Raw genomic sequence first — 17,017 nt, 5'->3', positions numbered from 1 at the left:
CAGTCCTGGAGCCCAGCGGGCTTTGCGTTGGCTGTAGAGGGACCGCGCCTGAAGTCTGGACCACCCACGTCGTTTGCAAAGCCTGGAATGCAATCTCCCCTTTGCCTTTTGAAACCCCACTCCCTGTCTCTTTCCAGGTTACCTCATTTCTCAGAAGCTCCAGTTTTGCTGATTCTGAAAGAATCTGCGAATTGCCCTGGAAACTCATGACCTCACTGGGAAGACCAAGGTGTCCCATTGGCTGAGGGAGACTGTGGGGGGGGGCTTCTTGTCCCCCACTATGCTGGGCATCCCCCCCTCACTCCAGAACACCTTAATTCATGAAGTCCGGAGATCTGGCCATCGCGTGTTCAGACTCTGAGAAAGACAGCATGTTGTCATTGTCCAGATCTGACTCATTCAGGACCTGGACAGGGTTGCAGAAGCAGCGAGAGAATCAGAAAGGGAGATGGGGGTGCAGGCGTGGGGGGCAATCAGCACATGCTGAGAGCTACCATAAGCCACGCTCTCGCTGGGTGCTCAGCGTCCCTGGAGTCCCCTGGGAGGCAGGTGCTCTACCCCTGCCCCAGACAAGGACACGGAGGTGCAGAGAGATGAGGTCATGTGCGTGGCTGTCTGGGACCTTGTGGGCTGGTCTCATCATGGGAAGAGTCCTCTTGGTGCCTCCAGGACAAACTTGGCAGTGAGAACGGGTGTGGGGTGATGGACAGGGTGACATCCCCCACCCGCTGTTGTCACCCAGTCACAGGCAGGGGCTCTGCACGGCAAGGGGCTCAGTCAGGGTGGGGAGGCAGCGATGAGCCCTCATGGTTTTATCTGCTCCTACTTCCCATCCAGACCAAAATGTTCTCATGGTCTTAGGACAAATGGGTCCATGGTTGTCTTCATGTCCTGCCGTACTTTGGACTGTCACTCTAGGACACCTGGGCGTTGTGCTGGAATAATGTAGGAGAGGGGATGTTGTGAAGTGTGCACCTGAGGCTGACCTGCTGTTGGCCCACCTGCCTGCAGTGGCTGCAGTGTTGCTGGGAGGGCCCCTTGGGGTGGGCTACTGATCTGGAGACCCAGGAAGGGAGTCATGATCCTGGAGGAAGGACAGAAAATTGGGAGTAGTTGCTTCCAGTGAGCACCCATCCCTCAGTGCCCCTCACCCTGCCTGCCATCAAGAGGCTTCAGGTGATAGCGGGGCCCACGCCAGCCACCGTCCCGTGGCCCAGGGCACACACGTGGCTGCTGAGGTCGGTCAGCAGGTCCTCTGACGCGTCGTCTCTGTCGAGCAGTTGAAGGATGATCCTCTACAGGTCCTCCTCATCGATGAAGCCATTCTCATTAAAATCTGCAAAGAGGAGGCGGGGCCTGAGAGGAAGGGTGAGAGGAAACGGGCTTCCTCGGCCTCCAAGAGTCCTGGGGCCACGGCACCAGCCAGGACCTACAGACTCCCACCAGCCCCTGGGAGGCCCCGCAGAGCCCAACTATACCAGGTGGGCCTAGAACCTGGGACTCAGGGAGACCTGGGCAGGCCTAAGGGGTGGGGCTCAGCAACGGCAGGGGCAGGCTGCAGGCAAAGGTGTTGCTTAATAATAATAATAATAGGCATTGGTTGGGTCTGTACTACCTGCTCAGACTTTTCCTGAGATCTTCACCTGTTTTAACTCACTGAATCTTCACAATTAACTTTTTATGAGTCTCACTTTACCAAAGGGAAACTGAGGCACAGAGGGTTTTCTGGTTTGTCCACACAGCCAGGAAGTGAAAGGGCTGGCATTCAGACCTGGCTAGGCTGGTCCCCGGGTCCCACATCTACCATCATGCTGTGGAAATTCCAACCCTGGAACTTACAGGTCAGTATATCTTTTGGTGGCTAGGAGTTGGGCAGCAAGGAGGAGTAGGAAGCAGCCTGGCTTTGGAGCCAGAGGACCTGGGCACAAGTCCCTGCTCCTGTCACCCTGCATCAGGCACAGAGATGCACCAGGCTGGGTCCTGCCGACAGGGAGCTCCCAGGCTGGGTTGGGGTGCAGGGAAGACCGTCAGGTGCCCGAGTGGCTTGGCTCCAGGAAGAGAGGAACAGGCATCCCAAGGACCCCAAGCGTTTCCAGATGGGCGTGTTCTTGTCTGGTTGGGGTTGGGGGTGTGAATGAGGAAGACTTCTTGGAAGAAGAGGCATCAGAGCAGCACTAAATGGAACTGCAGAGATGGCAATTGGAGGAGGTGTCAGGGTCAGGGTCACTGGGGACAGTGGCAGAGAAGGAACAACACCAGGTGATCAGTTAGTTTTGAGGGGGGTGGAGGCTTGGGAGAAGGTCAGAGGTTGTCTGGAAGGTGAGCCAAACTGCAAAGGGCCTTGAATGCCAGGATGAGACAATGGTACTGACATTCTTGACAGCCCTCCCCTGGGACACCCAACACAGTCCCTGAACCGCTCATCAGCCATGCAGTAAATGCAGTCAACTTAGGCAGGTACAATAATTACCACCATGACAAACAGAGGGGCCAGGCTATGGTCTAAGTGCTTTGTATTCACTGCATTTAATTCTCATAACACAGATGCAGAATCTGAGACACACAGAGATTAAATAACCATGTTTACTTCCTTAATCTCATTTCAGCCTATTACCTCATCAATACACTGATGAATCCCAAATTTGTGTCTCCAGCCTGGGCTTCTCCCTGAACTCCAGGCTCATATAACCACCTGCGTTCCTGCCCTCTCTACCTGGAGGACTAACAGTTCTCTTAAACTCAACCTGTCCAAACCCAACTCCTGATACGCCCCCCTCCACCCTGGCCCCTAACCTGCAGCACTCAGAGCTGCCCCTTGGCGAATGGGTAACTCTACCCTTCCAGTCTCTTGGCCAGTCAGGTTGGAGTCATCCTGGACTGTCTTCGCCCTCCCAGGTCTAGCTCCAGAGGCAGTAAACACAGGCTGAGGTCTCCTCCTCACTGCACTGCCTCCACCCTGGTCCAGCCACCATCACAGCTCTCTAAGACCCCGCAGCAGCCTCCTAACCAGTTTCCCTGTTCTCAGTCTGCCCCCTTCAGTCTCTTCTCCACTCAGCAGGCAGAGTGGTCCTGTTCATCCTTCACAGCCTCCCATCTTAGCCAGAGGACAGCCCGGTCCCAACCGTGATCCCCGAGGTCCACCCTGCCCTCACTCTGCCTCTTTGCCATTCCTCCATAGGGCCAGGCACGCTCCTGCCTCAGGACCTTTGCACTGTGGTTCCCCCTTCCTGGAACACACTCACCCCAGAGTTCCTTTGGGTCTTTATTCAAATGCCAGCTTCCCCCAGGGCACTGCTCAGAACCTGTCTGAAATTACACTTCCTGTCCCTTTCTCCGCTTTGTTTTCTCCCAACACCTAAGACTACCTAACACACTATATGTTTCACTTGTCGGCTTGTTTATTTCCCTTCACCAGAACATAAATTCCACGAGGGCAGAAGGTTTTATCTTTTGGTCACTACTGTGTTCCTGACTCCTAGAATAGTGCCTGGAACAGAGCAGGTGCTCAATGAATATTTGTTGAGTGAGTGAATGAATGAACCACCCAAGGTCACACATTGGTAAGCGATGGAAACAAGAGGAAACCCAGGAAGTCTGACTCTATGGTCAGTCTATGCTCTCAATCACTCGTAACTCTAAAACGTCCCATTTTAGCTGGGCCCAGAGTGGAGGAGTGCATTTGCTGATGTCATAGGATCCTTCCGTGGTAGAGCCTAGACTTTTGTCTCTGTTTCCCCAGGAAGGGTATGGATGTGGAAGGTACAACTAAGCACTAACCCCTTAAGCAGGGGGCTCTCCCCTGGCTGAATGTTTATCAGCCACAGGGGCCGGAGGCTAAGGCCCAAGATGTCCATCTGAGCCCTCCCTGCACAACTCTGCTATGACACGCCATGGGTAATGGATCAGATCTGGTGGGGGAGGTGCAGAGGGGCCAGCACTGGACTGGAGGGACTGGAGACTGGGTCCCCGCAGTGACATTGCACTGCTGATGAGAAGCCCTGCAGCCTCTCCCTGAGGCCCCGCATTGTCCCCAGGAGTCCTGCTGGCCCAGCTCCCATATGCAGAGACTGCAGCAAAGCGACATGGCTTTGGTCCCAAGCCACCTGAAAACAGAATAATTTGCTGGAGTAAAATGTAGTCCTGGACAGTTCTCCTTCTTTGGTGGTGCAAGGGCAGAACAGCCTGGGAAAGGGCTGGGGGCAGGGAGCTCTAGGCGACTGGCCAGCCCGTGTGGCCTCAGCAGCCTCATGACCTGCGTCCGGCCACTCTGGGGAGAGGAGGGTCTTCTTCTTGCTATTTCCCAGCAACGAGGGAGATTAGAGAGCTGGTGGGCTCAGCCTTCATGTCCCCCCAAAAGCCTCTGACCATCATCATCCCAGTCTCTCTGTCATGTTATTCTTTGCAATTTACAAAGTACTTTCACAAAAATTAGCTCATTGGATGGAGCGAGGCAAGGCAGGCTTTCGCCACTATTCCCACGGAACTGAGTTGCCTCTTCGCCTCTCCCAGCCACTAGCATCCCTGTGTCAGATCCTGGGAAGGTTTGGGAGGATCCGCTGCAGGTGCTCTGGCTGAGGGTAATTCACACCTGGTGGAAGCCGTGCCGACTGGAGCCGGGAAGTAGTGCTGGGATGCTGGTCTCTGACAGGTAGGAAGTCTCCCCAGAGGTGCTGAGAGAAGGGGATCGATCCGTTGGAGGCCAGGAGGGTCCCTCAAAGCAGAAACTGGAGCCCAGTGGGTATGTCCTGGTAGGCGTGGCTGGCCTGCTGGACTTGACCGAGAGCCATTCACCCCTTCCTTCCTCCTAACAGAATTGCAATTCTTGTTCACGATGACGCCATGTCCAGCTTAAAATACTCAACCTTCCAGTCTCCTTTGTGGCTATGCGTGACCATGTAACACAGTTCCAGCCAATGAAGTTATAGCCAAAGTTGCTGGGTGGAGCTTCCAAGAAAGTCTGTGAAAGAAGAGTAGACTTCGTCTGTGACTTTGAACGTCCATTTTGTCCTTATCCCCTCTCACGTCCCTTTTTCTTCCTGCCTGGAATGACGAGATGCCTGTAGGCACAGAAAATATCTGGTGACTCTGAGGACAACAGTCCCATTAAAGACGGGAGATTAGGAGGCTTGAAGGAGCCAGGCCCTTGGTTGCTTCCGGGAGCCATTACCTCAGCTCTGGACTGCCTGAATCCAGGATTTTTTTTTTTTAAACAGGGATGTTCTTACACATAACTAAGTGCAATCCTAACTGATACAGTAGGTCAGAGCAGTAGTTCTCAAACTCTGCTGCACCTTACAATCACCCAGGGAGGACTTCCCTGGTGGGGCAGTGGTTAAGAATCCGCCTGCCAATGCAGGGGATACGGGTTCAAGCCCTTGTCCGGGAAGATCCCACATGCCGCGGAGCAACGAAGCCTGTGTGCCACAACTACTGAGCCTGCGCTCTAGAGCCCACAAGCCACAATTACTGAGCCCATGTGCCGCAACTACTGAAGCCTGTGTGCCTAGAGCCCGTGCTCTGCAACAAGAGAAGCCACCGCGATGAGAAGCCCGCGCACTGCAACGAAGAGTAGCCCCCGCTCGCCGCAACTAGAGAAAGCCTGCATGCAGCAACAAAGACCCAACACAGCCAGAAGTAAATAAATAAAATAAATAAATTTATATATATATATAAAAGAATCACCCAGAGAGTTTTAGAAAAGCCCACCAACCAGGGCATACCCAACACCATTATATCAAATCTCTGCAGCTGGGGCCCAAGCGACCATAGGCCTTAAAAACTCCGGGGGTAATCCCAGTGAACAGCCATGTGGGAGAACCAGTGGGTTAGAGCCATGCTTCTGAAACTTTAAGGTGCAGAGAAACCACCTGGGGGTCTTGTTAAAAGGCAGATTCTGATTCAGTAAGTGGAAGGTGAGACCTGAAATTCTGCATTTATGGCAAGCTCTCTGGCAACGTTGATGCTGCTGGTACCTAGGCCACACTTGGTGTAATGAGGGGTTAGAACACTGAGTTAGGTCTTCAGACTTTGGCTAAGAACGATCATCAAGACCATCACCAACACCATCCTCTCCTTTCTTCCTCCTTCTCCTGACCCTTCTTTTTATTCCTCCTCTTCTTCCTTCACTGCTACCACGACCACCTCAATGTATAGAGCAGCCGTCACAGGCCAGGCACCAGGCCCATCTTTCATCTCGCTGACAGCTCTGTGAGGTAACAAATCTTCTGAGCCCGAAGAGAATTCAGATTTGCCCGAGTCTCGCTGATGAAGCCTTGGAGTTTATGAGTCCCCGGGCATCTATTCGCACTGCTGATTTGCATGAAGGCTCTGTGCTTTTTGTTTCTGTACTTGAGCTCAAGGAGGAAGGAAACTGCCCGAGGGGGCCCTGGAGAGAGGGCCGGGGGGAAGATACAGGGACAGTGTGGGGGACAGAGAGTGTCTGCTCCTCGATGTGACCTGAGGACCCTGTCTGACTTTTCAGGAGGAAGGGCATTCTCCCCATTCCTGAGCTGAACACAATTGAGCTCCTGAGGCTTGAACAGCAAGAGAACCTGCTACTCTTCTAAGTTCCCTGAAGGTTTGGGTGTTTTTGTTTGTTTAGCTCTAGAAACCACGGAAAGACCGCTGAGGCAGACATCTTTTGGAACATCTGCCCAGCCTACTCTTTACCATTTCTGAGCAGCATCTCCACCCCCAGTGGTTGGTCTCTGGAGCCATGTTTATTTCTGTGACTCTGCTTCTTCTTGGTTGTGGTTTATAGGACAAGGTCGGTCCCCTAACCTAGGGGCAGCTGGATCCCTGGTTTGGCTGAGCCAATCAGCATCTCTTGAGAAACAGAGATGCTTGTGGCTGGTCCGTCATAGTGAAGCCCAAAGGCCATGTGGAGGCCAGGGTGGTCATCTCTGGCCCATAGGCACAGAGGCTTAATCAGATCAGCAGAAAGAGGAGGCACACGGAGAGAAGCAGAGATGAGAGACCAGCAGCAATAGAGAGAAAAGGAGGAAGCAGCTACCTCGCTTCCTGGCCACTTTCCAGCTGCAGCCCAGGCTCTCGGGAGGCCTGCTTCACTTCTACCATGGGTTCCACGCTGCTTATAGTGAACAAGCTCCAATGGCCTCCTCCCCCCACGATCTGCACCTCTTGGCGTTCACGCTTTTGTATAATCCACATACCCCTCTTGTGTGGGTGGGCACTTATATTGCCAGCAGACTGGCTCCAGAGACTCCCTAGCTGTCTTTCAAGAAGCAAGTGGCCATGCTGGAAGGCCCATGTGACGAGAAGCACAGGTCACCCTCTGGAAACTGAGGGCAGCCTCCAGTCAATAGCCAGAGAGAAGCCCGGGCTCTAAGCTCTGTAGACACAAGGAGATGAATTCTGCCAACAACTGGAGTGAGCTTGTAAGTAGATTCATCCCCCGTCAAGCATTCTCTAGGCGAGCATGCAGGCCAGCCAAAGCCTTGACTGAAGGCTTGTGAAACGCTAAGGTGAGGAACCGACTAAGTTGTGTCCAGACTCTTAACCCACAGAAACTGTGAGATTATAAATATGTGTCATCTGAAGCCACTAAGTTTGTGGTGACTTATTACACAGCGATGGAAAACTAATGTACTGCTGCTCTTCATCTGTTGTCTTTAAAAAAGTTTATTTTATTTTATTTATTTATTTTTGGCCGTGTTGGGTCTTCGCTGCTGCACGCGGGCTTTCTCCAGTTGCGGCGAGCAGGGGCTACTCTTCATTGCGGTGCACAGGCTTCTCACTGCAGTGGCTTCTCTTGTTGCAGAGCACGGGCTCTAGGCACACGGGCTTCAGTAGCTGTGGCTCGCAGGCTCTAGAACGCAGGCTCAGTAGTTGTGGTGCACGGGCTTAGTTGCTCCACAGCATGTGGGATCTTCCCGGACCATGGCTCGAACCCGTGTCCCCTGCATTGGCAGGCAGATTCTTATCCACTGCGTCAGCAAGGAAGCCCCCATCTGACTCCTTTTACACAGGTAAATTCCTGTTACTTACAACCTGAAGAGAGCACGTAGCCTGGGCCAGCATTTTCCACCCAGAAGAGCTTCCCCATCCAGGATAGTACTGACAGAAGACCGAAGAGGCTAGAGATAGCACAGCATGTGCTCTGTGGTGGAAGGCCTGACAGAGGGTAGCACAGCTCGTGAACCAGAACTCCTTGAATACCTTGGAAACTCGCTGGGGACTCCCAGAAATACGTGGGGTAAACAAGGAGGAAGACTAGTGGATGGGGGTGGGGACTAAGCCAACTGAGTTGGGGAGTGTGATTTCACTTGTACTCACCCTGCCTGATGTTCATTGTAAGTGTGTGTCATCAGATTTAGGACACTTGGGGCCATTATTTCTTCAAATATCTTTTCTGCCCCGTTCATTCTCTCCTGTCCTTCTGAGACTCCAGTTAAATATATGTTTGAACTTCTGGTTGTCCAGCACGTCCCTCAGGCTCTGTTCCTTTTTTCTCTTCATATTTTTTTCTCTGTGTTCTTCAGATTGGATTATATTTCTGTTGATCTCTATCTTCAGGTTTACTGACTCTTTCCTCTGTCATCTTGATTCTCCTGCTAAGCCCATCCAGCAGATTTTTAGTTCAGATATTTTATTTTTGAGTTCTGTATTTTCCATTTGATTCTTCCTTATAGTTTCTCTTTTTCTGCTGAGAATTCCTATCTTTCCATTCATCAGGAGCATATTTTCTCTTACATCATTGGGCATGATTATAATAACTGTTCAAAGACACTTCTCAGCTAATTCCAATATCTGGGATGTTGGAATCAGTCCCCATTCTTGAGAATGAATCATTAAAAAAATTTAATATATTGAATAATTTTGGATTGTATCTTAGTCATTATAAATGCTTTATGTGGAAACTCTGGATTCTGTTATATTCTTCCAAAGAGTGCTGAAATTTTGATTCTACTGGGCAACTGATTGGACTTAAACTGCAAACCCTGTCACACAGGGACCTTGTTAAAATGCAGTGGCAGCTCAAATCTCCATTCAGTTCTTTTATCCTTACCGGAGTTGCTTTGAGTCTGCCCTGGTATATATGGTTTAGAGGTCAGAATGAGATTTGTTCATAGTTTTTACACAAAATTTGCCTCCCTTCTTCTGGATTTCTTTCATGGACTCTACTCTCTTTTCACTTTTGAGGGGAAAAGTGCCCCAAACTCTCTGATTCTTCAAGTCAGAAAGAGATCAGGGTTTCTATCAGTCCATGATGCCACTTACCGAAGCTCACCTTCAGGCTAAAAAAGTAAAAAACTAAAAGGGGGAGAACCATCCAGTACCATTTCCTTTTTTCAAGTGTCAACTCTGCTTCTGGTAGCTTTCTAGTGTCATCAGGTAGTTGATATTTATATTTCGTTTAGAGTTTATAGTAGCTATCTGCAGAAGTGACAGTATGATAGAAGCTTACTCAGCTATTCTCAGCAGGGGAACGTGTGATTTCATTTGAGTTTACTGAATACTAAGCTTGAGAACATATCAGATACAAAAATATCATTAAGCCCTTTTTACAGATGGGAACACTGAGCTCTCATAGGTGCATCTGGTTTAAAAGTCCTCCACCCCATTCTATCCAACTCCGCTTGGGTGAGGCAGGAATAAGATGGTGTCCACCCTGTGGAGACAGAGGGGGAGCTGACAGAAAAGGAAGGTGGTGAGATGCCAAACTATACAAACCTAAATGTACAAGTCCTTTGGGCCAAGATTTGTCATGATGAGCCTGAAGCCTTGCATGTGGTCTGTCTGAAGGCTTTGTTTCTTTCCTTTTGGTCCCTTTTGAGAATTTCAGGGATCCTGGATGTGCTAAGTGTTCGTGAGGAAGGGTTCGTGAAACCGCTACAGAGCAGAACTTTAGCGGAGCCTTGTGGCTCCCAGACAAGATCAGAAACAAAAAATGCCGTAGGGCCTCAGAGATGATCTCAACCCCCTCATTTTTAAGATGAGGAACCTGAGGCCCTAAAAATTAAAATGATGTGTCCAAGGTTTCTTAGCTATTTAGTGGCTGAACTAGTTTCAGTGTTTAAATCTCTTAACTTCTTCAAAATAAACATAACTCCTTCATACCCATATATAGCCCTGTCTTTCTCTCTCTCTCTCTCTCTCTCTCTGGCCTGCCCACACTACGGTCATGAAATATCAACACCGATGACTCCATTTGCCTCTGATGGCATGGAGGGGAAGTCATCAATCCGTGAGAGTAGTACTCCTCAACCGTTAAAAAAAGTCTACAGCACTTGAGAAGCATAGTGCCCATGAATACTCAAGGAAACCCCAACTAACATCATCACACCAATGCGTTGACGTCGATGGATTCCAGTTGCGGTATTTATTCCATGGCAATTGTCCCACCACTCGATCCCCACAGCACCCACCGTAAATGCGGAAGGCGTACTCGATCTTCAAGCTCGGGCAGGCCTGCTCGCTAAACACAGATGCCGTGCCCCGCACATCCTCGAAGGAGAACGCATCGTCGTGGGAGAACACTCTGCAGATTCGGTCTCTGAAAGGGTTGACCTGTGGGTGGGGAGGAGGAAAAAGAGGAGGGAGGCTTATCCATGTCAGGTTCATGCCTCCCTGGGTCTTGTTAATCTATCAGAAGCACGGTGTCCTGGGTTTGAGAAGAAAACAATAACAGCAACCTAAATATTGGCGTAGATGTTGGGTCAATAAGCCGGGACCACGGACACGATGGAGGGTACCTGGGCTGAAGGACCACGCTTAACATCACTCTCCCCACTGTCATCTCCTGCACGTACATTCCACAGCCTCATTTTTTGGTTGTTAAAAATGGGATGAAAATTGTTTATAATTCACTCTCCAGAGTTACCTACTATCAACGTATTGATGTAGAAGTCAGACAGACCCAGGCTTCAGTCCTGGCTTCACTATTTACTAGTGATTATTTTACATAATCTCCAGGGCCTGAGATTTCTCATCTACAGGATAGGGTGGGATAATACTATACCTACTTAATAGGTTTGTTGTGAGGATTAAATAGGACAGGTTTCAAATTGCACAATGACTAATAAATAACACTCAACAGATGGTAGCTGGAAGTTGTTATATAACGTCTACAGATATTATAATTTGTACAGCAATTTTCATTTTTAAACCAGCTCGTTCTCACATTCGAGTCCCAAATGAGTAAGGGTCATGTGAGTTTAGAAACTCTGATTCCCCTAAATTGGGCCTGGCCAGGGTCATTCATGAGCGGTCCCTTCTGAGCTGGTACTACAATGTTCTAAGCAAACACCCCAGCCACTTCTCAACCCGTTCAGAGGCAGCTCACCAAGGTCACCTCGCTACTCTCCATCCAGGCCCCAGGAATGGGCAGGTGGGGTGGGCTGTGGGTTAGAAGGGATGGGCAGATCTAATGAGAGTTAAAGTCACAGAACAAGCTTGGAAATATTTAAAAGTAGCAGGTCCATCTTTGGCATCCTCGTCTTCCTGCTTTCTGTGTCTCTAATCCACCCCCACCCGCTAAGATTCCTTGGCCCGCAATTGCTCAGGGGCCCAGCCCATGCCTGCCCTAAACTCACCCTGCCTGCTGGCAGGCCTTACCAGATCCCAGCTCTGTTCTGGTGTTCCAAAATGACCTCTGATCCCTCCCTTCTCACCAACCAAAATTCCTTTTCCTTAGATGCATCTCAGCTAAGGAAGCTATTTGATTCTGCGAATTCACACAGCAGTTCCTCAGTATTCCAAATTTTTAGTTAGTTGAAACGAATCTTTAGTTGATTTTTCTAGTCCCCTTTCACTGACAAGGTATTTCTTCAAGGCTCCAGGCTTCATGCAAAAGGACTAGTTCGACTGCACACACGGCGCTATCATCTCCCTCACTAAACCCCGTCCCCAGCCTCTCTGAGCCCCTGTCCTTGTCTGTCACTCCTTAGGGCTGCCCTAGCTTCAGCCAACACTTCGTTCTCTGGTTTTGATGTCTCCATTTTGGGGTCATGAAAATTTCTCTTTCATTTCTTTTGAACTCAGCTACAATGTTAAAATCTATGGTTTAATTTTATTTGGTATTCCTATATATTTGAGAAGCGAGAGAGGACATTCTGAATCACCCCACGTGGCTGTGCAGTTCTCAAACCTTAGTGAGCACACAAGTTATCTGAGGTCCTTCTTAAAACCATGAATTGTGACTCCCACCCTCAGAGATCCTGATTTAGAAGGTCTGGGGTGTAGCCCAGTGTTATGGATTGAACTGTGGCTCCCCTCAAATTTATATGTTGGAGCTCTGATCCCTAGTACCTCAGAATGTGACCTCATTTGGAAATAGGGTCGTTGTAGACGTGATTAGTTAAGATGAGCGTATATGAAGTAGGGTGGGCCCCGCATCCAATATGAATGGTGTCCTCATAAAAGGGGAAATTTAGATACAGAGACATGCAGTCAGGGAGAACACCACGTGAAGGTGAAGGCAGGGATCGGGGTGACGTGTGTACAAGCCAAGGAATGCCAACGATTGCCAGAAAACTACCAGAAGCCAGGAGAGAGGCACGGAAAAGATTCTTCCTCACAGCCCTCAGGAGGAGCCAACCCTGCAGACACCATGATCTCGGGCTTCCAGCCTCCAGAACTGTGAGACAGTAAATTTCTGTTGTTCAGTCTCCATAGTTGTGATACTTTGTTATGGCAGCCTTAGTAAACCAGTACACCCAGGAATCTTCACTGTAGATAGGATTCTCAGGTGACAGGATTAATCCCATATATATCTGTATATACATATATATGTTGGAGGAGTGGCCAGTCCAGGAGAATCCAGGCTGCCCCGTTAGATCTTCCGGACCAGCTCCTGTCTCCTCCCTCTTTTAACCTCCACCTCCCCTAGAAAAGCTTGGCCTGCCTGCCTCAGATGAATCCTGCTAAGGGCAGTCTTCTGTGATGTGTTCCACCTCGCTAAGTGCCTTTACAGATAACTTTGCCAAATTTTAACTAAATTAACTCTCACAAGTGGATAGGCGGCTTAACAAGATTCCTGCAAGGAAACCACAATTGAAGATAATGCTCATAACACAAATGCCAAGTGAACAAGAAAACGGGCAGATACCTCTCCTGCTTAAAATGTGAGCTCTTCTCTATGAGGTAGAAACAAGGAGAATTCAATCAGACATAATGAGAAGTCCCAGCTCCAGTTCTCTTCTCCTGCACTCAGACAGGTGCAAGGTGGGTCAACAAGCTCACTGCCTAAGCGTCTATCCAACCGCTGAACGATGTACCAATCTTCCCTTCCCTCGGGGCAGCCCCACTACTTGGCTTTGCTGGGAGTGATGGGGGAGGGGAGAATAATTACCAGGAAATCAATTCACTCCCCCTTAGACCCATGTCACGTAACTGTTATCCACCTGCACACACACACACACACACACACACCCCTTGTTTCACAGAGATTGGGAAGCCAGCTGTTGGTGTGGCACCTGCTGGTAGCGAGAACAGTACATGAACAGAACACGGTGACCACAGATTCTGTTGGAAGATGCAGAGAAAATCCTGCTGAAGGTGTACAGAAATATGCATTAGAACAAAATTCACACTGTGGAAAATTTGCTAAATAGTTGAAGAAAAGTACAGCTGCTTCTAACATGGTTTCCCTAGATTCTGTTTCAATAATGAAACACATGAAGAACCACATTTCTGTGAGTCACTAAAGGAAAGAGACAATGTAGACTGAACAGTACATTACTTCCTTAATAAAGACACCATTTATGGGAAGATTTGTCTGAGTGTAATCACTGACGGAGTGGCTGCTTCCTGATGGAAATGGATTCTGGGTAAGGCTGCAATGATGTAGATTCATGTGGAACTACTCCCTGCAGCATTCCCTTCAGGCTACTGTAGTGAAGAACTTAGATCCAGAAGTACACGAGTGCTGTAGGATGCATTGATGTGATTGTTTTTTTCTTTTTTTTAAGGAGTTTAAAATATAGTAAAACTTATAAAATGATTTGTAATCAGAAAGAAAGTGACTATGAAAATCTTTTGAACCACACGGAGGTTTGCTGTTTATCTATTGGCAGACCACTTAAAATAGCCATCGAACATGAAGAGGATTTATTCTTGTACAAAAAGACAAGAGTTCTAAATTTGCTGAGCTTTTTATGATAAGTGGCTGTTGACAGTTTGCTACTTCAGAGATATCCACCAAAATATGAATTCAAATTCTTCTGACTCTTCAAGGTAAAGGTGACTTATTTTAACAGTGAGTGAGAAGGTATTTGCTTTTCCAAAGAAACTCATGCCTTGGAGGGAACGTTTTGAAAATGAGATTTTTGTTGCTGAAAACATGTGATCTCACCTATAAAGATGCTTCTGTCTGCACACCTGAAAAATATTAGAAACAGATTTTTCTAATCTGTTTGAAAATGATCCAAATGAAGAGTGGAGTTTGAGTCCATTTGTTAAAAATATAAAAACACAACGATTTCCAATTATCTTGTAAGAGCCGCTGACTAATGTAATGGAGGATGGACATCTGCTAGCTTAATTTCAATCAAAAGCCTTTAATTGGTGGATGGGATTGAAAATAAGTACTGTAATTTAATATAGCAAATAATGTATCTCTTCTCTTTGGATCAACTACAACAGCCATTGAAAACAAACTCAGCTAGACCAGATTTCTAAACGGCTCTATCTCAAAGGGTTAAAGCAAGATTTCAAAGAGAAATGAAGCATATCCAATCACATGGCTTTCCCTGACACTGTTGTTATTAATTATAAGCAAACAATAAAATTGTGAAAGGAGGAAATTTTGTTATAGAAAATAAAGGAGAATTTATGTAAAAAATATTTTACGCAATCTTTAATTTTAACTTTTTATTTTGCATGTTTATTTCATAACATATTAGTCTTGTAGTAAGGGTATAGAGTTTATAAGTGAACATATGATTATTATGGGCGCATGCTCCGTATTTTTTTATTGCTGGGAATGCGTGATCAGAAATGTCTGGAGGTTTCTGATCTAGACTAACCCCCTCATGTCACAGATGTGGAAATGAGGACCTGGGTGGGGGGCTGACTTGCCCAAGGTCATTCAGCAAGCGAGCGGGAGCCCAGGACCCAGGTCTTCTGAACCTGCCTGGTACGGTTCCCACCTCAGTGCCTTGCGCCACATAACTATCAAAAGAGAAAGGTGGTGATGAGGCCAAGTGTATGACCTGAAAAACCTCTTTTGACAAGAAGGGCAAAAATGGAGCCCAGATTGAAGTCAAAGAACTGGCCCCTGGCCTCTGAGAGCTCTAGGGTGACAGGAGCAAATGCTGAAGGAGGGAGAAGCCCAGAGGGGAAGGGGAAGGCAGCATGGGGCCATCAGGCTGGAGAATGCTGGAGGAACCAGAGTGAGGAGCAGGGCAGGTATTGGCTGCAGCGTGAGGGCCAGAGCTGTGTCCGGGCCCTGGAGGCTGCGGTGACCGGTAGAGTTCTCTGTGAGGCCCGGCGGGCACCTGCCAGGAGAGTGTCCCAAGCCTGTCTCTGGTCCAACAACGCCAAGTTCCCTTCCCCCAGGTTTCCGGCGGCTCGCTTCCCAGAGGGAGATCCCAAGGCGCTGACTGCCCCTGTGACCAGGCGTCCCTGGCACACATGCATCTCCCTGCAGAGGGCTGCTGATGGTGTTGCAGGGAGAGTTTCTAAGGGCCCAGGGGAGGCTGCCTCTGTGCCTCTCCCATCTCTCCACCCGGAGCCAAGCGCCAGCTCAGCCAGAATCCTCCGGTCCAGCCCAGCCACCAGCAGACAGAAGAACAGCTGGAAAGAGGCAGGAAGGGGAGCAAGGCTCATTAAAGAGCACGGTTCCGGGCTTCCCTGGTGGCGCAGTGGTTGGGAGTCCGCCTGCTGATGCAGGGGACACGGGTTCGTGCCCCGGTCCGGGAAGATCCCACATGCCGCGAAGCAGTTGGGCCCGCGAGCCATGGCTGCTGAGCCTGCGCGTCCGGGGCCTGTGCTCCGCGATGGGAGAGGCCACAGCGGTGAGTGGCCCGCGTACCGCAAAAAAAAAAAAAAAAGAGCACAGTTCCAGTTTACAGTATTCCAGAGTTTTGTTGCTATTACTTTAACAATCTGAAATCTGAACCGATAAAATTTGAGACCCATCCAGAGAGTTATAGTCTGCATAAAATTTCACACTCATTTAGAAGTCTTCAATCCTCCAGAGGAAGATGATGACAATTGACAAACTAACACTTCCCGTTTCAAGAATAACATATACCCTAGCATGAAGGTGTTCTGAACAAGGGAATATAAACATGTCAGTATAGAAATGTATCCAGGTAACGGCAGTGCAATCCCCATCTAGGCATGACAAAACTGAAGAAGGCGAAAATAAACCCCAAATGCTGGCGATGTTTTTGGAAACACAAACTATACTTTGTAAATAAAAAGATTTCAGTCCCTGCCAAAAAAACTAAGTTTTCTCAAAAAGGTCTTCTCAAAGTTATTGAACAAGAAATTTGATCTGAAGATGAAAGTCAGAGGGAAAATATTTGGACTTAGCTTAAAAACATCTCCTCACCATTTCTCCAGCAAGCGCAGAGTCAAAAAGGGCTCTTTACAGTTGCAAATAACTTACAAATAAGCAAGAGAGGGAGTGCTAGATTAGTCAGAGACTAATGAGTAGGAACTCATGGGTATCTAGATAGATGGATAGAAGGATAGATATAGAAATAAATATTAGTGCTTAGCATACATGGGTTACTATATACACGTATATTGTCTAGCTCTGTGCACTAAGGGACTTTACAGTGGTGAAACCTGGAAACATCACCGTAACTAAGTGATGAAAGTTAACATCCCTGGTAATTGATTGTATTGATATTATGTGTCCCCTGATACGATGTGATGAGGAGGGTACTTCACTTCTGTGGTATTGGTTGCATAAATCCATAACCCCAGACTAAGCAAGAGAACACATCTGGAAGACACAAATTGAGGGAGGTTCTACAAAAACACCTGGCCAGTACTCTCCAAAAAATCATGAAAGACAAGATGGAGGAACTGTCACAGATCAGAA

General features: G+C 48.4%; 1 protein-coding gene across 1 annotated transcript in view; it reads right to left on the bottom strand.

Annotated features, from left to right (window-relative positions):
* Positions 1-313: 313 nt before the first annotated feature.
* The window catches only part of CIB4 (calcium and integrin binding family member 4), a gene marked incomplete at its 3' end in the record, with an annotated part of 36,297 nt that continues 19,593 nt past the window's right edge, over positions 314-17,017 (bottom strand). The window contains 4 exon segments of the mRNA XM_079940940.1: positions 314-406; positions 1,227-1,295; positions 1,299-1,336; positions 10,389-10,530. Coding sequence (XP_079797066.1) covers positions 314-406; positions 1,227-1,295; positions 1,299-1,336; positions 10,389-10,530 — 342 coding nt within the window.

The sequence above is a fragment of the Stenella coeruleoalba genome (assembly GCF_951394435.1).
Source record: "Stenella coeruleoalba genome assembly, chromosome: 13".
NCBI lineage: Eukaryota > Metazoa > Chordata > Mammalia > Artiodactyla > Delphinidae > Stenella > Stenella coeruleoalba.
Note: the sequence above shows the minus strand (reverse complement) of the source record. Positions and strands in the feature narration are given on the sequence as shown.